General features: G+C 42.1%; 1 protein-coding gene across 5 annotated transcripts in view; it reads right to left on the bottom strand.

Moving 5' to 3' along the window:
• The window catches only part of QTGAL (queuosine-tRNA galactosyltransferase), a 288,495-nt gene that overhangs the window by 73,427 nt on the left and 191,540 nt on the right, over positions 1-23,528 (bottom strand). For all 5 annotated transcript variants that reach the window (XR_014788322.1, XM_084838336.1, XM_084838339.1 and 2 more), the window contains 2 exons: positions 22,649-22,744; positions 485-609 (listed from right to left, as the gene is read on the bottom strand). Coding sequence is in view for 4 of the 5 variants with exons in the window: in XM_084838336.1 (XP_084694462.1) it covers positions 485-609; positions 22,649-22,744 (221 nt within the window). In the remaining variant the exon portion in view is untranslated. The remainder of the gene's footprint in view (positions 1-484; positions 610-22,648; positions 22,745-23,528) is intronic.

Raw genomic sequence — 23,528 nt, forward strand, 5'->3', positions numbered from 1 at the left:
AGCTCCAGTCCTGCCTGGAGTGACATGGAGAGCTTACACTATATACTAAGACAAAATAAGGTACACAGAAGTAGGCAATTGAAGTGCCCTAACTAAGGAAGCAATCAGTTCAAAAGTTATTGTAGGACCAAAGTGTAGTTGTGTTCTTAGTAGAATGGTTTGACAGAAAGCACCTGGAATGAAAAATCAAAATCTAGGATCAATGTACAATTCTTATGCAAACAGGAGTTCAACAAGAGAGCAAATTTCAAGATTTCAAATGTCTAATAGTTTTGCCTGAAGCAAAACCATGCCCAAACCAAATGACTCTACCACTGAAGTAGTTGTCCAAATTCAAGATGTATTGCAACATTTTGGCACAGAGCCAAAATGCTGGTATCACCAAATATCTACAGAAATGCACATATTGTTGGGAAAGTGAATTGCCTACACACAAGTGCCCATCCAACACCCCAAGAAGCTTGGTAAAAAAAACATGTCTTACTCTAAAACTGAATTAGTGGCTGCCTGTGGATGGTAACGGTAGAGAAGGAGGCACTGGTCGACTCGAAAGGCTCCTCCGCCTTTTCGGAGATGTTCATAAAAGAACAGCAGGTCTTCTGGGGTGCCCTGCAACAGACCACAACTTGTTTAGATCAAGAGTAGCTAATATATTAAACTACCATATTCAAAGACATCTAAACATCTCTACAATAGAACTCATGCATAAAGCTATGTACTGGATCTTTAGAGACATTACCTACACCTACCTTGAAAACAGAGAATAACTGTGTTATAATATTCAATCATCAAAAAACCTGCCGGTTTAAAAGACCAGACGATAAGGCTATCTCACGTTGGTTCAAACTCCACAAAGCCAGGAAATTGGAAGCTAAGGCTGATGCCTTATCTGATGTGTCCCATGATGAGTCATGATGTTGTGCAATGTCATAAATTGTGCTTGCTTACAATTTACCCTCCATGCACCAACACTTTTCCTGGCTCTTTCAGTCCCAAATCCAGATTAGGAGGATGGAGTGCCTGGGACCAGCAAAGATGCTCCACGATGTCCTAGTCCTGTATTGCCTTATGAAGCATCTGAGCCTTACTGTATTGCTAGAGGAATCCAACTGTGAGGTGACCCATGCATGTTTGTTCCTTACACCAGTAGCTTGCAGGATGGGTTGAACAGTGAGAGCGAGCCCTCTTCTTGCACACCTCACCATCCTTGTATTATTTTTGTGTGTCACTACAAGGTAAGCCTGTACTACATTGTAATTCAAGTTTTTATGCTGGTTTTTCTATTGCAGCAACAGGAATGAGACAAAAAAAATCATTCAACACCACACCGAGATTTTTAGGGTTGCTTTCTAATACGAGATGTTTGGTTGCGACAGAATTGGTTTGGAGTCTGAAAGGAAAATATTCATTCTCTACCATATTGAGATTTCCACTAGCACATATACTGCAGGACCTACCCATGGTTGCTTTGGATCTTGAGATGCTTGGTGAAGATAAAACGATGTGATGGTATGGAGCATCTTTGCTGGTCCCAGGCACACCATCCTCCCAATCTGGATTTGGGACTGAAAGACCCACAAAAAGTGTGGGTGCATGGAGGGTAAGTTGTAAGCAAGCACAATTTGTGACATCACATAAAATCATAACTGATCACGGGGCATGTCAGATAAGGCATCAGCCTTAGCATCCAATTTCCTGGCTTTGTGGAGTTTGGACCGACATCAGATAGCCTTATCATCTGGTCTTTTAAATAAGCAGGTTTTTCAATGATTGAATTTCCTTGGTTTTTGAAAAGCAAATGTCTCCCCAAGGTGTCACTGCTTTGTTTGTCTGTCTCTGTTTTTCTCTCTCTCTGTCTTTGTAGTCAGAGGTGCAGTGCTTCTGAACATTGAGGTCCTATCTCTAATATGAATATAAGAAGAGCCATGCTGGATAAGACCAAGGGAGGGGATTTAGATCAGATCAATTAGACATGGGGGGAGGAGAGAGAGATTAAACACCCCCCCCCCAGCAACATTCCTCTGATCTGACCCTCAACCCCATGGCTGTTTTGAACTAATAACACAACAAAGCAAGAGAAAACTCAGGAGCTCTCATCATGGATCTCCCAATGTCTCATCTTGTTTGGCCCACAGGTATACATGCATTTGTGGCAAAACAACAACATCCAAGCACTACAATACACAGCCTACTATATAAATGCTATATCCTACATAGAGATTTATCCACATTGCATACAAATAGTTTCATTTCTGCATACAACATTTAATTTATGAACCAGAACCCTCTAGTCCAGCATTCTGTTCACATAGTGGCCAACCAGCTACCCACAAGGAACTCACAAGCAGGACATGAGTGCTCCTGCCAATGTTCGCCAGCAACTTGTGTATATAGGCATATTGACTCTGATACTGGAAATAGCTATAGCCAGTATACAGTATATAGCCTTTAACCTGACTTGCATCTCCCACCAGTCAGCTTCATGGGATGACCTTGGGTTCTAGTATTATGAGAAAGAGAGAAAATATCTCCCTATCCACTTTCTCTAAGCATGCATAATTTTAAACAACACTGGTGGACAGTCTGAATGGTGGGACAGGGGGCAAGTCAGCAGAGGCAGAGCCAAGAGATCATGAGAGGCAGAGCCAAGGGGGATCAGTGGATGAGGAGCAATCTTTGAATCCCTGACCCATACCACAGAAGGATAAACTGAGGCATAAAACATGCAAAAGGGGGGGGGAATCACACAGCCACACAAAATTGCATCCACATTCTCCTGTTCTAGCAATAACTCCCATTTCATAGAGAGAGTCAGGTGACTTTAAGATGATAAATGGGAGCAGAGAGTCCACACAGCCATAATAACAATGATAATAATTAAAATAAGATGTGATACTCTCAGGGCCATATAGAAAAGCAGCCTTTGGAACATAGGAACAAGTCCTGAAAAGCCTCCCAACATCCATGCTTTTGTTCTGAAAGCATCCAAAAATCCATCACAAAGCATCCACCAGAGCAGGCCTACTCAGAATCAGCATCGTATGAATTTATTTATTTATTTATTTTTGTGCCACTCAATAGCCAAATCTCTCCAGATTATGCATATCTTACTTATAAGAAGTAAAACTGGACTGCTCAGGAGAAAGTATAGCCATCCTTTTGTATGTAATATTGATAATGATGATTTTATCCCTTGGAAGCCAGAAGGAACCCTTTGCAACACTCCCCCCCCTCTTTCACACATACACAAAAACACCACAAACCATAATATCCATGATAATGATAGTAATTAAAATAACATGTGATATTCTGAGAATCACACAGAAAAGCAGCCTTTGGAATACAGGAACAAGTTCACACCCCTGCCTCACTAATCCATGGTGTACAATTGTTTGCCAACCCTGATTAAAAGATAATAGCACTGGTGTAGTTTTATACTTGGAGGGAGCAATCCTATGGCTGCTAGACAGTGGCTAGATGGCCATAGGACATGCTATTTTCCGGAAATCAACCACAGAGCCCACGCTCCAAGGTAGGTTCCCAGAGAACTAACCTCCCCACACTTCTGTGCTGCCTCAGAGTCAGTGAAGAACAGCCCTGTCCTCCGTGCTCGCAAGAGGAGCATGGAGGGGCTGGACAGGGGTGTGGCTGGGGGAGTTCCAGGGTGGGGAGATCGTAGCTGCCTGTACAACACATCCAATGTGTCGTACAGCAGCCTCCTATCCCACTCCATGCTCCTGAGGCTTGTTGTTGTTCAGTCGTTTAGTCGTGTCCGACTCTTTGTGACCCCGTGGACCATAGCACACCAGGCCTTCCTGTCCTGCGCTCTCTCCCGGAGTGTGCTCAAGTCCATATAAATCGCATCAGTGATGCTACCTAGCCATCTCATCCTCTGCCGTCCCCTTCTCCTTTTGCCTTCAGTCTTTCCCAGCATCAGGGTCTTTTCCAGAGAGTTTTCTCTTCGCATTAGGTGGCCAAAATATTTGAGCTTCAGCTTCAGGATCTGTCCTTCCAATGAGCACTCAGGGTTGATTTCCTTTAGGATGGACTGATTTGACCTCCTTGCAGTCCAGGGGACTTGTAAGAGTCTTCTCCAGCACCACAGTTCGAAAGCATCGATTCTTCGGCGCTCAGCCTTCTTATAGTCCAGCTCTCACAGCCATACGTTACTACTGGGAAAACCATAGCTTTGATTAGACGGACCTTTGTCGGCAAGGTGATGTCCCTGCTTCTTACTATGCTGTCTAGGTTTGCCACAGCTTTCCTCCCAAGGAGTAAGCGTCTTTTAATTTCATGGCTACAGTCACCGTCTGCGGTGATCTTGGAGCCCAAGAAAATAAAATCTGTCACTGCTGCCATTTCTTCCCCTTCCATATGCTAGGAAGTGATGGGGCCAGATGCCATGATCTTCGTTTTTTTAATGTTGAGTTTCAAACCAGCTTTTGCAGCTTTTTCCTGCGGCTAGACAGCCACAATCAGCTGTCTAGCAGAAAAAGGATGGCCGGAGAAGCGCAGAGGAAATGATCCCCTCTGTGCTTCTGCCCTGCTTTGGATAGGCAGTTGCCTCTGAGTTCGGAGGCGGCCGCCTATCTTGACAGGATTGTGGCCTAAACTCACTTAAATTATATCACAACTATGACTGCAGAAATAAAATGGAGCTTGCTTCTGCTGTCCTGATGCTGAACACATTTACTTCAGAATCAGAACCATTTTCTTGTAGAAAAAGATAATCTATTTCAAAAATAAAATGTTTATTTTTAAAAAATTGTCCATTTGCATAGTTTTGTATTTTTTTATCCTGTAAGTTCTACCCTTAAAGGTGGCCTAAAAACTCCATTCCAGCAGGCTGTGCTGAGGGAGATGAGAGTGAGAAGCAGCACCATTCCTAATGAAAGGCTGGCTAGGGAACGCTGGGAGTTGTAGAACTTATTTCAGCCTAAACGTGCCTAGGATTGCATCGCATTCCCCCCCCCCCATTTTTCCTTATTCTTTTTTCTTTGTGTGTCATGTCTTTTTAGATTGTAAGCCTGCAGGCAGGAATTGTCTTCACTTAGTGTTTATTTGAGTTCAACATTCATGTGGTTTGTTGAGTTTTAAACTTCACTTGTCCAAAGCCTTTATAGCATGTTTGATTTGATGATCCTCCTTTTGCACTGTGTTCTTGTACACACCATGCAATGTGTAATGAGAAACAGCTACACCACATGGCTTCTATATCTTGGCTCTGTGTTTCCTCCTCCCTCCCAATCCCCTTTCGTTTTGTATTATGTCTTCTACAATGTAAGTCTGTGGACAGGGGCTGTCTTATCTCCTAGTTTTGAAAGTCACCTCGGGAGACTTTTGAGCTAAAAGGCAGAATAAAATGCAATCAATCAATCAATCAATCAATAAATAGGCAGGCTTGCATGCAAGTTCAATCTATATCTCTCACTCAAAAGTGGTTTTGAAAAAGTGACTGGCAGTGTGGAAGCTTCTGTGATAAAAATTCATTAAAATTTCTGAGTACATGATGCGGGATACTTCTGATTCTGTTGTACAAAGAATCCTGTGTAACTGGGAAGTTCGCATTTTCCTTTTTGTTTGAATGTGCAGAAATTGCCCTGAGAAGATGTGAAATTACTGTCCTTATACAGTATTTGCCTAACTTGAACTAGAAAGTCATGGACTGGGCTGGGGGAGGGGGGCTTTAAGAGTGTGTTGAAACATCAGTCCCTTGCAGCATTTTCCCATCCCCACAGCCAAGTCGATTCTTTTCCTAATTATGCCTTGGAATACATGGAATGTGCCTTGGTCAGTCACGAGCACAGAAGAAAAATTGGAATCCCCCCCCCCCCAAATATGCATCACTTGACACTTGCTTACAAAGAACTGCATTTCCCATTGTGATGTCCATTTTTCCACTATGGAGTGATCCTCTTCTCAATCCCTCTTTGTTTCAACTGCCCTAAATAATTTGGTATAATCAGCAAATTTGGCCACCTTGGTGCTTAGTCTTAGTTCCAGATCATTTTTTATTATTATTATCACCACCACCACCACTACTACTACATTTGTTATTATTACATTTATATCCTGCCCTTTTCCCTCTTGTAAGTAACCTAAGGCAGCTTCCATGGGCATCCTCTTCCTCCATTTCATCCTCACAACAACCATGTGAGGTAGGTTAGGCTCAGAGTCAGTAAATGGCCCAAAGCCACCCAGTGAGCTTCATGGCCAAGTGGGGACTAGAGCCCAGATCTCCCAGGTTCCAGTCCAACATTCTAAACACTACACCACACTGTCTTCATGAACAAGTTGAAAAGCATTGGTACCAGTACAGATCCCTGCTATCTAAAAAACTATCCAAAAGTTCAATGTTTGAAAGTATATCTTAAAGCATAAGCAAGAAAAAAGTGAATATCCTTTTAAGTAGTTAAAGAAATGAAATCATGCCACATGAGAAGACTTAATATATGAATGATTTATAACAAAAATTAAATGCAAAAGAACATCATGTAGAGAAGTAAAATGTGCAACACGCAATGATTACAAAGAAAATACATGTGTATGCTACATAAAATACACTACAGTTTAACTCTTGCTAAGGCCTATTAAAAAAAACAACAACACTGTTAGTAGGCAGAGTAGGCCTAATGTTATTAGGCCCAAAACATTGTTAGTAGGCCTAAGTAAGCCCAGCAGCAGTTTCAATTGTACTTAGCTGTACTTAAACTTCCACCAATTCAAACTAGTTATATGCAGTGTTGGAAGCTTTCAGCTATATAGCAGTATGGTACAAACTATTAGAGAAAAGGAAGAGAGTGAGGGGCGGGGGGAGGGGATTAAAAGAAATGTATAGCTACCTCTGCAGATCCCAAGCAGAGATCTGAAGACTGGGCTTTTGTGGACCCAGAGGAAGGTTGCAAGAGACCTCTCCTAGAATCCAGAGTGTAGAACTCAGCAAAGTCCAGGTAGGGAAAATTAATCCAGGTAGGGTGTGAAGACAATATTTTAAATTGAAAAGTGTTGTGAAGCCCATGCTTCACCAGTGAGTGAAATAAAATAGTGGGCAAAAACTACACCAAGCTGCTCAGGTGCCAGGTGCCTGGCTCAGAGAAACTGGCTTGGGGAAAGATAGCCCAAAAGAGTCTCAAAGCCAAGAGAAAACATGTTCAAAAAGAGAAAAGAGGACTCTTCTTCTCCCAAAAGGGAGGCAAGAACCAAAAAAAACTCTCAAAACAAACTGAAATCGGCTAATAAAGTTCAGAGTTAAGCAAAAGGTAAAAAGCAAGCAAGCAAGGTTGGAACAAACGTGGTTCTTGTCTTTTTCACAGGGTGCTGTTGCTTTCTTTAATCCCTTGACAGCCCTCAATTTTCTGGTTTTTGATTGGCTCTTTTCTGTAGTTGTGAACTGGAAAATTTGGTTCTGAATGACATATGGGGGTGGGGGCAGAAACCTGCAGGGACAGTTTCTCATTGTTTTAGGCAGCTGATGTTACTGTAGGCCTTATCAGGGTACATGGGAACACTCCAGACTCGTGGAGCTGCTGACTGCAGGGAGTAACAAACATAGTCTTTTCTCATACTGCTCCATTGTTCCATGGCTTGACCACAGCTCCGCCAGCACGATTGCCTGCTTCTTGAACTCCAGGCGGCAAAACTTTCTGCCCTCAAGGAAAGACAGCCCTGTTTATGAAGCAAACTTTCACTCCCATTCCATGCCATAGCTTCCTTCTAAGCCCTCTGTTCCCAGCACTTGAATCCTGAAAGGGGCCTTAGTAACACAAACAATTAAGGGGAAAGTGGGGAGCAGAGGAAGATGGGGAACAGCTGGGAGTTGAGACCAGTAAACAGAAGCAGTGGGGTCTGGTCATGTTAAGGGGATTGCTTATCTGCGTACACACACACAAACACACAGACAGGACCCAGAAACCCAGCTGCTGCTGCTTCTCTACACAGCACTTATCCCCCCCACCAACATTCCAAGTGCTGACTTATGAAATCTCATAGGAATTCATTATACCAATAAAAATTATACAAAAAATAAGTAAATTGAATTTTTAAAAAGAAATTCCATTCCACCAACTACAACAGAAAGGGAACAGGAAAATATATATCGTTTTCATATATAGCTTCCAGCTTTGGGGGCAAATGATGGACACATGTTTTCAGTGCCAAAACGGCATGACCGAGTATTTATTTTTTCTGTTAACTTATGTAAAATAGACATTTCTGTCTGGCACGGGCGATTTCTAGGAAGTTTGGTGAAACCCATTCGATTTTATTAAGGTTAGAATAACCCACTCCCCTGATTTTCACTTAACATGGCGGAATCCTTTTTTTTGACTGATCACCTTATCCATTGGAGGCACAATTGTGCCTCCAATAATATATAGGGTTAAGTGTGATGAAAAAACCTTCACACTTTTTGAAAATGTCTGCAGACTTTTTCATTTATTCCTAGGGATGTAGGGTGTGTGTTTTTTTCTTTGATTGCCATTCACATAAAAACTCAGAACCAAAATTGCTGTTGTGGTCTTTGTGATGACTAGAGTTAGAAATTCTTCTGGACAAATCAGAAATTGGAACACCAAGCAGAATGAAAAATATATGAAATAACTCCCATCATCATTCAGAGGTATCACTTATTTTCAGTCAACCTGGAAATTGCAGTTTCTGTTCTTAAACAGAGTACTGTAGTCATGGTTGAGAATAAACCAAAGCTGAACCTAGCAAGACGAAAATAATAGTTCTGAGGCGAACACGTCAAAGATGTACTGCCTCCCTCAGAATGTAGTCCCTAGCCAGGGACGGGGAGAGAAGACAGTGCACCTAAGGTCTCCTCATCCTTCCTTCTGTCACAGAGGCTACTGGCATAGGAGACGCAACGGCTGGAACAGTCTTACTTCAGCAGACCCAACCCTGCCCTACATTTGCCACAATGGTGAAGCTGTTGTGATGGCTGGGGTAGGTGGGTACTGGGGCTGGGGTAGGTGGGTATGCAAAGTAGTGGGTGGCGTATGAAGTAAGAACAGTAGTATTGGGAACTGGAAAGCCAAGGGCAAGGAACATAGGGAAATACTTTATACCAGATCAGAGTATTTCTCTATCCAGCTAATACTGGACAAATTCACATGTCACAATAAGCCACCCTTACAATAAGCTACGGTGGGTTTGTTGTTCACTCACTAACCAATATTATTCCCAACAGACGATCAAGTACTCTGTGGCTTGCCATGCCTTGTTTACCCCTTAGTCCTCCTGCCTGCTTCTAGCACATATCCCAGAAGCTCTGATTTGGCTCTATACCATCTTTCCCACAATGGGAAGGCTAGGGAAATCTGTGCCCAAGATGTCAAAGGAAGGGCAACCACCAGCAAGATGGCATAACCTTAGAGAAAACAAATTGGGCAGGCAACCTTTACAATGCTCTCCCTTCTGAAATTTGCCTCAGTGCCGACTGTAAGAAAACACGGTGACTAGGCAGGCATTTGATCATGTTGCCTTGAAACTTGTTCATTTTAAATTGACCTGGTTTTTAATTTCCTTGAACTTTGGTTGACATCAGTGCTTCAGGATGTGAGATTTAGTGCCAATGGGTAGGTCACATGACATGACCCAGTACTACTCTGTTGCATATTAGGCTACACAACAATTTCGAAATCCTCCTCTAAAATCGTGTCCCTTTATTTCATGTAACTAAAGGTGATGACTGAACAACATCTGTTTGAATTTAGCAACACTGCAGTCACTTGAGAATATAAAACAACCCATACAATTATCAAATGTTCTCAAAATTATTTTTTGTTTCTCAGACTTACCCTCTGTTACCAAGTTGTCATGGGACGGTGCTATGTAAATAAATAACTGATTTACACAGCAGGGGATCAAGCATTGTGGCATCATGCTGAAAATGAATCATAAGACAAAAACACATGCCAGGTGGCTAGAGAAATAATATTTCAATGGGCAGGGTCAAGTTGTTTGTTTATTGTATCAGGCAGCAGCAGAGGGAGATGGAAAGCAACAGGGCCATTCCATCAACTCTATCGAAAGGCCAGCTCTGTTGGGCTCCTCCTATCTCTGAACAGTCTCCTGCTGGTAATTATAAGACCTACTATTAAATGTTAAGAATTGGTGCTTGACTGTACTTTTTTCCTCTTCTCTCCCCAACACTTTTTCCTCTTGTGTCATGTCTTTTAGATTGCAAGTCTGCAGTTAGGGGCTGTCTTCTGTTTATTGATCATATGTACAGTGCTCTGGGAGCCTTTTTGGCTGAAGTGTGGGGCAACAATGCTTTAAAATGAATAAATATCAGTTATAACTGCAGAAAATACAAGTACTAAAGTAATTAGAAGACTGTGTCCTTTTGATTGATTTTCATTAGGTTTCACCTCATTTAGACAAAACAATTATATTAAATGAACCTTCTCTGCTCACTATTCTCTCCTTTCCATTTAGGGCTTTACCTCCTAGGACAATCAGCGAGAAACAGAACCTTTTGAAGTTAGAGAGAGACATATACACATACCAATTTCAAACAAATTCACTACTGAACTTATTAAATGCTGGAGCCTATATCCAGCTTTGAATTCAGTGGTTACAAAAAATGTTCAACACCACTTTGGTTAACAATAGTCTCAACTTAGGGGAAGTGGTGGCAATGGTCATAATTGCCAATATCCTCCCCACAAGACTATCAAGCCTCCACAACAAATCCAGATGGCTCCCCCACTCCCCATCCCCATTTCTGAAAAAACAATCTAAGCATGCCTTTCCACTTGAAGTCTGACTCAGCATTTTCCCTTCCTTCAGGTCTCAGCTGGGTGTCCTGGCTTCTTTCAGATCCAACTAAAGAAAAATCCATATAAAAACTCTCCTCCTCTAATAAGACAATGAACCAGCAGCAATTGCCCTATACTTCACAGGTGTATCATACATCTAGGATTATCATGGACCCAGATTCTGGGTTTGTAAAATTATTTTTAAAGGATGCAAGTAGAGGACCAAGAATAGAATGCAGCACATTTTGTAGGGGCTATGCTACTGTTTCATTCCTTATTTTGATCAGAGTTTGGTAGCGGTGCACAACCAGATTTCCCACTTGGAAGTCCTCATGCTTCAAGGTCAGGATTCACTGTGAGTTCCAGTCCTTACACATGACTTTGAGGGGTCCCTGAAAAGTGGAGTAAGTGCTGTTAACTAGGGGAATCATTTTCACACTACTGCATATACGTACAGTCAGGGCCAGAAATATTGGAACAAGGATAACTGTTTTGGCAGTTATCCTCTGTACACCACCACACTGAAGTTGAAAGGAAACACACCCAGATGGGAGCGAAGTCAGGACTTTCAGCTGTAATTCAAGGGGTTTGACAAAAGTGGGGCATGAACCATTCAGGAAGTACAGCCAGTGGCATACACACATCCCCATCGTTGGGGGCTCATAAGTAATGGAACGAATGGCTGACAAGCAGCTGCGTGGCCAGGTGTGGCCTGTTTCCCGGATACCCCATGACCAATCCAGCACATAAAAGGCCTGGAGGTGGTTCTGAGTGTTACATTTGCATTTGGTAGCTGTTCACTGGAACTCCCAATATGAGGTCCAAAGAGGTGTCCATGCAAGTGAAGGAGGCCATCATTAGGCTGAGGAAACAAAATAAACCCATCAGAGAGATAGTAAAAACAGTGGGTGTGGCCAGCACAACAGTTTGGAACATCCTGAAAAAGAAGGAAGTAACTGGCAAGCTCAAGAACAGCAAAAGGCCAGGAAGACCACGGAAGACAACTAAAGTGGATGACCGCAGAATGCTGCTCATGGTGAAGAGGAACCCTTTCACAACATCCAGCCAGGTGAAGAATGCTCTTGAGGTAGGCATGTTATTGTCAACATCTACAGTCAAGAGACGGCTTTATGAATGTAAATACAGAGGCTTCACAACAAGGTGCAAACCACTGGTAATGCTCAAGAACAGGCCAGATTAGCCTTTGCCAGCAAACACCTAAAAAACCCTGCCCAGTTCTGGAATAAGATTCTTTGGACTGATGAAACCAAGATTAACTTGTACCAGTATGATGGGAAGAGAAAAGTATGGAGAAGGAAAGGAACAGCGCATGATCCAAAGCATACCACATCATCTGTCAAACATGGTGGAGGCAGTGTTATGGTATGGGCATGTATGGCTGCCAATGGAACCGGGTCACTGGTGTTTATTGATGACCTGACTGCCGATAAAAGCAGCAGGATGAATTCTGAATTGTATAGGGCTATACTTTCTGTTCAGATTCAGCCGAATGTGGCCAAACTGATAAGACGCCGCTTCATATTGCAGATGGATAATGATCCAAGACATATAGCAAAAGCTACCCAAGAGTTTCTCAAGGCAAAGAAGTGGGATGTTCTTCAATGGCCAAGTCAGTCACCTGATCTCAACACAATAGAGCATGCTTTTCACTTACTGAAGACAAGACTGAAGACAGAAAGACCCACAAACAAGCAGCAGCTGAAGGCAGCTGCAGTAAAGGCCTGGCAAAGCATCTTGAGGGAGGAAACTCAGCATTTGGTCATGTCCATGGGTTCCAGACTTCAGGCAGTCATTGACTGCAAAGGATTTTCATCCAGTTATTAAAGGCGATCCTTAAGTTTGAAATGATGTTGGTTTGTTCCATTACTTATGAGCCACCAACGATGGGTGTGTGTGTATGCCACTGGCTGTACCTCCTGAATGATTCGTGCCCCACTTTTGTCAAGCCCCTTGAATTACGGCTGAAAGTCCTGACTTCTCTCCCATCTGGGTGTGTTTCCTTTCAACTTCAATGCGGTGGTGTACAGAGGCCAACTGCCAAAACAGTTATCCTTGTTCCAATATTTCTGGCCGTGACTTTATATGGATACCTGATCCTTAGGAAAGGGTACATCAGAGCTAATTTACCTTGGGGTAACTGTAATAATTTGTACAAATGCATTTTATATTTCAGAATGCTTTGTAGAATTAGTTGGGCAGTTATATAAACAGATCTAATTGCATATGCCAGATCATCACAAGAAGATTTTACAGTTGTCCATTAGCTCCCTCAATATTCTAAGGTTGGGAAGAGAGACTTTACATAGGTTTCTCCACTTGTATTAATAGGAGTATTAAATAACTTGGCAGGGAGTAATGGATCTATGCAATGAGAGAGTGAAAGAAGACATAGCCACCAGAAAGAGAAAGCAATAATCCCTTCAACCTACCTTCTAGCTAGATTTATCCTTCCCCTGTGCTCAAGTCTGTGGTGTTGCTCTGTGCCGATGGCAAAATTTCAACCTGCTTCTGTTCCTCATGTCACGCTCTAAGCAAAATCAAGTTGACCACATGGTTCTAATTATTGAGCAGCCTGGTGCCTAAGGGTCACATGTCTATTTCTAGATTTCATTACATTATATACTGTACTCAGTGCTTACAAGATTCCCCACGCCCCATCAGAAGTAACATTTTCATCAGGTTCCATAATATTGTGGTTTAAATATTCAACAATTTATTTCAGCACCAAAGGATTTTAAAAGTGTTACTTTAAAATATGTCTGCATTATCATGCCAAAATGGATGATGGCCTGCTTCAGATAAAAGAGGGATTTGAAGAGTAGTGTTGCTCAACCCCCAAAATGGAGGAGTTCCTGTGAACTGCTTGGCAGTCACTCTCAAACAGAAAACAAATTGTACTGGTGTTGAGTGTGACTGGGGGTAAATACTGAAGAGAACAGGAAAATATTACACAGAGTTTAGAATGAATAGACATATGAGAAAATGTATAAGGAAAATAAATGTATTGTCTTAAGAAAAGGTAAATGCATAGTAATAGTCAAGTGCTGAGAAAGTTATCACATAGCGAGCAAGAACATGAACCAGAAAGTCCCAGGTTCAAATTTCATGTCAGCCACAAATTTACTAGGTGCCTCAGGCAAGTCACCACTGTCTCAACCCTTCCCCTCTGCAACATGAGACAACTATTACTGACTAACCTCATAGCAGGGGTGGGGAACCATTTTTGGCCTGAGGGCCAGACTGCCACCAGGGAAACCTCTCGGGGGCTATATGCCAGCAGTGGCCGTGGCTAGAGCCAAAAGGTGACAAGGCCACCCCCCCCTCACACACACATGCACGTACACACACACAATCCACACAGACATGCACACCCCATTCACCAACAGACACTTCTCAAACCCCCCCCCCCCCAATGCACCTCAGCTCAGGAGGGTAAGATTTTCATCCCCATTGTGCACATTAAGTGGGGAGCTTTAAACTTCCCTGCCCAATGCAACACAATGCCGATGAAAACCAGGTCCTCTTTGTTCCTCAGCTGACCAGCACACACCAGGATGGGGATGAAGATCGTGCCGGGGAGGGGTGGGAGCATGACCAGGAGTGTGACCTGGGACATTCCCTGGGAAAATTCTGGAGCAGATGATAAAGCAATCCGTCTGTAAGCACCTTGAAAACAATGCAGTGATTACTCGAAGCCAACATGGATTTGTCAAGAACAAATCCTGCCAGACAAATCTGATCCCATTTTTTGATCAAGTAACCTCCCTTGTGGACTGTGGGAATGCTGTAGACATCATATACCTCGACTTCAGCAAAGCTTTCGACAAAATGCCCCATGATATCCTGATGAGCAAACTAGCTCAAAGTGGGCTAGATGAAACAACGATCAGGTGGATCCACAGTTGGCTACAGAATCGGACTCAAAGAGTGCTTATCAATGAGACCTTCTCAGACTGGGGAGAGGTAACAAGTGGGGTACCACAGGGCTCAGTCCTGGGCCCAATGCTCTTCAACATTTTATTAATGACTTGGGAGGAGGAGGTGCAGGGAATGCTGATCAAATCTGCAGATGACACAAAATCGGGTGGGATAGCTAATACTTTGGAAGACAGAAACACGTGATCTTGATAGACTGGAGTGCTGGGCAGAAAACAACAGAATGACATTTAATAGGGATAAATGCCAAGTTCTGCACCTAGGAAAAAGAAATGAAATGCACAGTTACAAGATGGGGGATACATGGCTCAACAACACTACAAGCGAGAAACATCTTGGAAGTGTTGTCGATCACAAGCTGAATATGAGCCCACAATGTGATGTGGCTGCAAAAAAGGCCAATGCTATTTTGGGCTGCATTAATAGAAGCATGGCTTCCAAATCCCGGGAAGTACTAGTTCCCCTCTACTCAGCACTGATTAGGCCTCATCTGGAGTACTGTGTCCAGTTCTGGGCACTGCACTTTAAGAAGGATGCAGACAAGCTGGAGAGGGTTCAGAGGAGGGCAACAAATTTGATCAAGGGACTGGAAACAAAGCCCTGTGAAGAGAAACTGAAAGAACTGGGCATGTTTAGCCTTGAGAAGAGAAGACTGAGGGGAGATATGATAGCACTCTTCAAGTACTTGAAAGGTTGTCAGAGAGAGGAAAGCCAGCATCTCTTCTCGATTATGCCAGAGTGCAGGACACAGAATCATGGGCTCAAGTTACAGAAAGCCAGATTCTGGCTGAACATCAGGAAAAACTTCCTGACTGTTAGAGCAATACAACAATGGAACCAATTACCTAGGGAGGTGGTGGGCTCTCCCACACTGGAGGTGTTCAAGATGAGGCTGGACAGCCATTTGTCAGGGATGCTCTGACTTGGATTCCTGCATTGAGCAGGTGGTTGGACTCGATGGCCTTGTAGGCCCCTTCCAACCCTACTATTCTATGATTCTATGACTGCTGTGGGGAGCCACATGGACTGGAGATTCCCCATCCCTGCTTTACAATGCTGTTGTAAGGATTACCAAGATAATGTGGGTGAAGTGCTTTGAGTACTCTATAGAAACACCAAGTATTATGTATTGAAAGGCCACCGTAGAAACGATGAAGCACAGTTAGTTGCTGTATATTCCCACTGACTGTAAAAAAATGGAAATGGGTTTAAGCTGAATTAAATATTGGGGAAAAATCTCGGAACAGTTGGTCACTTAGCCAAATTGTAGTAATGCCTATACTGCAAGCTAAAGAGTCTGGATAAACTTATCCTAGGTATGGCTTGACAAAGGGATTCCTGCCTCAATGCAGGATTAGCGAACTCATAAGGTTCCTTGCAGGCTTGCATTTCTTCAAGGGTACATTCTCTCCAATAGAAGTTTAAATGGAAAGATTTTTACTACCAGAGAGCTGATGAAGCATAGTGCCTAAGAGACTAAGCTACAAGCCAGGAAGCCCCTGGTTCAAATCTTACCACTGCCATGAACTCACTAGGTAACCTTAGGCAAGCTTCTCTCTCTCTCTCCCTCCCTCCCAGACCTCTCCCTGAAATCTGCATTATGAAGGATTATGATACTGACTTACAACCCAGGATTGTTGTAAGGATTACAACTAGATAATGCATGTGAAGCACTTTGAAAACTTGAAAACGCTATACAAATATTAACAATTATCACCACCTCCACCGGTTCTACAATTACCAGAACTTTTAAGGTTGTTGGATATCCACTGTGGCTTCACTTACAAGAGTTTTGACCAATTCATATATGCTGACAATTCTGATATAGCTAAGGCTACAAGGGACCATGAAATGCTTTTATTGATACCTACACACAGCAGTGAGAAAGACCAGTCACTATTATTATTTTCACTATATAGATGAAACACAGACCTGCTCACTTCTGACTCTCAATGTTTGTACCGATGCAATGTTTTCTGGTCAAGTAACTCTGGGGTGACCATGTCTGGTGGATGTAACCGTAAATTAACATAGTAAAAATGGCTGCAGAAAACCAAGCTAGGATGATTCCAGGTGCCTAGAAATTGGGTGCTGGTGCGTAAACATTTTATCCTCATAAGACATGACATTTAATAGGTAGCACCAGGTTGGGGTGAGGGGGGATTATGTCAACCAGGGCTCGATGCAGAATCCAAATTTCTTTTTGTTCTGGGAGCAAGTGCAAGAGGAAATAGCTGCAGCCTCTACATTCACACCTGGCCTATTCTTAATGTATTTTATTGTAATTTATTGGCTCTGCAGCTAAACATCAGACCCACAGGTCAAGTTTACAAAAAAGGAAACTTCAGCTACAACAGATGCAAGGCAAATAGGAGTACTCCGAAATATACACTTTACAAACTTCAAGTACATCTGCAATCCTAAGCACACTTGGGAGAAAGCCTCACTGAACTCATTGGGATGTACTCCTGAGTAAACATGCATTGGATTGGACTGTTAGAATTAGAGAATTAAGCCTCGTATCAGCTCTCAGAAAGGGTCGAAATTGTTCCAGAGAGTCCAAGCTAAATCCTGGAAAACAGTAAAAGCACACACACCAGAGACAGAGATCCATAGGTCAATATGTATCTGGCAGAGAACACATCCGAACTTAAAAAAAAAAAAAAGGCTCAATGAAGCAAAATATTAAACATTGCAAGTTTAAGCAACTCTAAGCCAGAGCAGCCCTCTTGTAATAATCTGTGCCACTATCATCAGGGACTTGATCTTACATCATATGTATAACTCCAACCACCTATCCCATCTGTAAACGAATCATGGGAAGGTATTGTCCTCACAGCTACTATTTTTTTGGTATGTGAATATATGCATGTGTGTAGGTTTGTGGCAAGATTTAACTTCATAGGTATTTCAAATCACATTGTTTCCCCCAAAGCCATCGCCAGAGACATGTTTGAGGACCTGTTAGAATCCAACACATTAATTTAATGCTTAAACCATTTAAAAAACAGTTTTCCCCAGAATCAAACTAATCCTCTTAAGCCTCTTGCTAGCTGTGTGACCAAACTCCATGGTCATATCCTGATAGGCCTTTAAATCATTTTGACCCAATCCTAAAACAGGAAATTTGTGATGAAGTTGTAATTGCTCCATTGTTTGGAAATAAAGTTAAACGATTACTCTCCTGAAACAAAAATATGTGAGTTGCATTAAACATGGAAGGGGTGAAAACCTAGTAATGGGATTGGGGTGATTACCTCAGCATGCTTAGTAACATGCTATCAAAATATGTCATTAAGAGGGCTTGCTTTAAAGGAGTTTATAAACCTAATTTATTTGGCTCTAGCACTTTCTTTCTTGGACACAACGCAAGTACTGATCTCTGTTCAGTTTTACCCATAATGTGCCAAGAATATCAGGGTCTGCATTTTGTCTTGATTCTCCCCCAGTGTACCTTGACAAATCATTTGACAACTTTACAAAACTTTAATTCAGCTTCTAAAAAAATCAAAGGTAGACCTAATATTTTTCCATTCCAAGGCTTAAAACCCCCCAACGCTCACCACTTTGACAAACCAAAGTGGGAACATTTATTTGTTAACTTCAAAGGGATGATAATAATCCTCAGTATGAACCTTGCCGACGTATGTTGTATACCTTAGCTTTGAAGTTTTCTCTACCTTATTACCTTCTTATGACTGGCAAGGGGAAAAGCAAAATTAAGGACAAAGCCACTTCATCCACAGGCTGCGTTTGAAGAACGATTACCTTCCGTTACATTATTCTTCCTGGGTTTCATTAAAAATTATTCTTACCTTAACATATTTGAAAATTGACATGCCTACCATTCATAGTTTAGAACTACAAAGGAAGAGCACAAGTCAGAGACAACACATAGAGCAACAACTATATATAATGGTGAGTTCTAGAAAATCAAGTATAAAATGTTTTAACGCCTCAAGCAGAAACCAATGTTTCCCCAAACTTCTCTTAAGCGAAGCACACTTTTTCCTAAATTAAAATGGATGACATTTCACTCTTCTATCTGAAAAATATTAGTAGTGGTGGTGGTGGTGGTAGTAGTAGTAATAGTACATAAAAATAAGCATCACTCACCCTCAGAATATCCCATCCTCACCCCTCATATTCCTGCATGCCATTGAACTGGGTGTGTCTCTTGACTGAAAGGAGGCAAGCCCGAGCAGTGACTCATGTGGGGGCACAATGACCAGCCTCCCCTAAGAGTGGGTATTTCTTCTGCAACAGGGTCAACTGAATTACCCAACCCACAGCGGAAGCTGATTAAAAGGAAGCAAGACAAGAACAGTAAATCATTCCGAGAGGCTATGGGCAGCCTCTTTTGTGCCTAGGTATTTTGGACACAGTAGAGCCTTTCATTTATTTCTTGTGGCACGTTAGCATTTCTCTCATGGCACGCACTTTAGGAATTACTGCATTATACAAATGTCCTTCACTCCATCCTGCTTTGTTTGGCAGACTCTCTAGTGGGGGTTGGTGGGGGAGAATAACTCACTCAGGGCTGCTGAACATATTTTGCACTAAACAAAGAAAAAGAAATCTGGCACCAAGAAAACCTGAATTCTACAACTCATATAAATGATGCAAATGTTCATATGCCTATTGTGTATTATTTCTACTAGTCACGGAGAGGAAGAAAGAGTTATGCAGGGCACTAAGCCCACTCCTCTGATTAACTTACAAACACACACATGATTGTGAGTACTTGACACTTTAATTACTAGAAACTTGCTTCATGAAGATTCTGATTTGAAAGTAGCACAGCATAGAAAACAGAACAGGTAGCAGTGACCACGGGATCTCACAATATCAGAGACTCTCCTGAAATCTACCTTAAGCTGCCAAATAGGCCCAGGCTAGAAATGGGTCAAAAGCATGCAAAACATACACTCTGTGCAGCTTTTGAGCAATGAGAGGTGTGTGTTCTCAATCATGTCCATCACAAAGCTCAGTTCCTTTCTTTAGTAAGCTCCCACAGGAAAGCTGGAAAAGGGCCCCTATCACTTCTGCAGAACTGCTCTCCAACATGCCATGCAGATATGGAGAAAACATCCACTGAAGTATTTGTCTAATATGTGTCTAATTTGCCTATTTTGAAAGAGATAGTGAAGCCTTATAACAGTGCCCAAAATGTTGGGGTACAGTCTTGTGGCACCTTAAAGATAAACAGATGGCATAAACCTTTATGGATTGGAGCCCACTTCATCAGTGATGAAACCTTATGTCACAATACATCTGTTTACCTTTAAGGCGCCACAAGATTAGTACAGCAAAAACAACAAAGAGACTAATACCTTTCTGGAACTTGGGGCCACTCTTACATGTAGAATATTCCATTAGAATTTTTTTTATAAAAAAGACAGAAGAGATGCTATAAAAAAGCTGCGCAAAAGCTTTTGATTGTACATTCTAAGTGTATTGTGTAGTAAGATATTTAATTCATGTCTCTGGCGTATGCCTTGTATTCCAACATTTGAAGAGCAGGTGTACAGATTTAGTCCAAATGAGAAAAGCAGGTTGCTGCTATGGAGACTATTTGGTGCATGGAAATATCAGAATGTAGATGTTTTAGTCTGTTACTGTATTTATTGGCAGCAACATGACACCCGGTAGGTACTAAAACAGAGAAGGAAGATAATTACTTAACATGGCACACGGCAAATTCAGGCAGTCCCCTAACCCCCACCTTATACACACACACACACACACACACACACACACACACTTTATTACTCTGAAAACGTCTCTTCTATAGTGAGGTGTTCTTCCCAATGTTACCCAGAAGAGAGGAGTTGGTATGACAGCACATTGCAGCATTCCTTTGCTCTAGACAGGCGAGTGCTTTCTGAGCAGCAAGCATTATACAATGGTGGCATGCACGTGCCCTGTTTCAGCTTACTGCAAGAAGCTAACATCAGCATTATAACTCAAGGAGTGTTCCAACTTTTGTGTAATCACGGCTAATATTATTATACTCCAAATCTCAGGGAGAAGTGGCCCTATCTCAGGGAGAGATAAGACAGCAAGACCCACTCCACTGGCCTTACTGGGACCAACTGCCATTCAACTTCACTTCTGATAGAACTTATCTCCAACTGTTTGGCAGCAGCAAAGCGAAAGGTGAGACAGAGAGGCCCACTCCATCAACCTGGTGGGGATCAACTGTCATTTGGCTCCTCCCTTCTCAGAACTGTCTCCTCCCACAGTGGCCCTTCCACCTGGTACTTCTTCATACAACACTTAGGGAATTCTCTGTCACAAGAAGTTGTGATGGCCACCAGCTTAGCTGGTTTTAAAAGGGGATTAGATAAATTAATGGAGAATAAGCCTATCAATGGCCAGAAGTCTTTTGATTGTGAGCTTCTAGGGGACAGAATTATTAACATTTAGAAAAAGTGATGTAAGCTGCTCTGAGCCCTCTTAATAGAGCAGGATATAAATAAAATAAATAAATATAGTATGCAAGTAATGGTGGCAATGTTCTACCTATGTTCTCTGGGTGGTTTGTAAACCACCCAGAGAGCTCCAGCTATTGGGAGGTATAGAAATGTAATAAACAACAACAACACTACCTACAGTTTTAGAGGCAGTATACCTCTGAAGAACCAGTTACTGGAGAATAACAGTGGCAGATGGCTATTTGTCCTCATGTCCTGCTCATGGGCCTCTCAGAGAGCTATCTTTTTGGTCACTGTGGAAAATAGGATGCTGGACCAGATAGGTTTTGGTCTGATTCACAGGGCTCTTCTTTCATTCTTTTGGGTCATGAAACTAATTTATGTAACACTATGCAAAAATGTGCTTATTTTACTCTTTCCTTAACATAAGAAGAACCATGCCAGATCAGACCAGATGCCTATCTAGACCAGCATTCTGTTCAAACAGTGGCCAACCAGATGCCTATGGGGAAGTTCACAAGCAGGACACGCGTCCAACAGCACCCTTCCACTTGTGTTCCCCAGCAATGGCATACAGAGGCATATTGCCTGCCTCTGATACCGGTGATATATAGCCATCATGACTAGTAGCTATTATTAGCCTTCCCATCCCTATCCCCTTTTGCCTTATACTGTATATATTATGTGTCATTATTTTAAATTATAAGCCACTGTGTGTTCACTGGCAGAAATAAATAAAAACAGCTTGTGTAAAAAGCCAATTCCCTGTTATGGTCTTTATGCTGGCTGGGCCAAATACTATTACTACATTTATTCAGTACCAAAAAAATATAGGAGAAGCTGTTCAGAACAACTGTGTATCTACACTATGTAATGGTAAGCCAGTATGCAAGCACCATACTGGCCCCAGCTACATCTGAAATGCCTGCAAATTGTGACACACATTAATGTTTTGTATGCTCAGTGAAACAGCTGTCTATAGCAAATGCAATTCAGTGTCTCATATCTCAGAAACAGCTGTAGTGCCCAGTGCTGTACTAACACTTTTATATTATACCTCAGCATTTTAAACCTGTCATTTGATCCTAGTTGTTGTGAAGAACACACACTGTATGCACTAACAAATGTCAACACACTGCAAGCTGCAAAATTGCTAGGTTATGCCATCATCAATAACACAATGAACAGTATCATATTCACACGTACACCTTGTGCATTCCCAGTGGCAGTTTTGCTCCTGACAATGAGCAAAACCAACACCATGGAAATGCTGTGATGCTACTGCTCATTTCTTATTTTGCTTCATCATGTGTTCTCCCTTTGTGCCCATTATAGGGTAGAAGCCAAGTGGGCACTGTAATTAAATACAATCTGGATAGGCCTCCTCTTTGGTGGGGAATACCGGCTGTACTTGAGGAGTTGTATGGCACAGGCCTATCAGAGACACCATTACAGCACACTTAAGGTTATGTTCTTCTCTACAGCACTTACCTTTCCCCCTTCATCAAATCTGCCCACATGACAAAACCATTCTCGGGAACAGAACCAAGTTGGCATAATTACAGTTGGTCCATGGGAAGTAAAAACCTGGAAACAATATAACAAAACGCACTATGACTATCAAAGAAGCACAATTCTTAACAAATATACTTTACAAGTTAAAAGCCCTTTTCTACAAAGACTCAGGACCACTTTGTGCATTACAATTTTCTTTACAAACATCGATCTCCCTTTCATAATTGGCATGCATACTGTATGAAGTATGTCATAAAAGCTTTTTTGTACTATGAGGATTGAGCAGTGTACAAGGACGAATTTTAAGAAATGCTAGGAGACCTGTGCTAGTATCTCCTGTGCTTCATTTTTCTCAAGTCAAAGCAGGGAGGAATTAAAATTGGTGGAATAGTGCTGGGGAAAGCAAGGCTTTAACTTTTTCCCTCATACCTTCTCTCTTCCCACCCCTGCCGGGCAAAAAGCAGCTTTGGGGCTGGAAGGTGCAGGGAGGGGATTTAGATCAGATCAATTAGACATGGGGGGAGGAGAGAGAGATTAAACACCCTCCCCCAGCAACATTCCTCTGATCTGACCCTCAACCCCATGGCTGTTTTGAAATAATAACACAACAAAGCAAGAGAAAACTCAGGAGGTCTCATCATGGATCTCCCAATGTCTCATCTTGTTTGGCCCTCAGGTATACATGCATTTGTGGCAAAACAACAACATCCAAGCACCACAATACACAGCCTACTATATAAATGCTATATGCTACATAGAGATTTATCCACATTGCGTACACATAGTTTCATTTCTGCATACAACATTTAATTTTTGAACCAGCCCCCTCTAGTCCAGCATTCTATTCACACAAACG

This window comes from Heloderma suspectum, chromosome 2 (assembly GCF_057233095.1).
Source record: "Heloderma suspectum isolate Gila_16-S chromosome 2, 16-S_ref, whole genome shotgun sequence".
In the NCBI taxonomy this organism is placed as follows: domain Eukaryota; kingdom Metazoa; phylum Chordata; class Lepidosauria; order Squamata; family Helodermatidae; genus Heloderma; species Heloderma suspectum.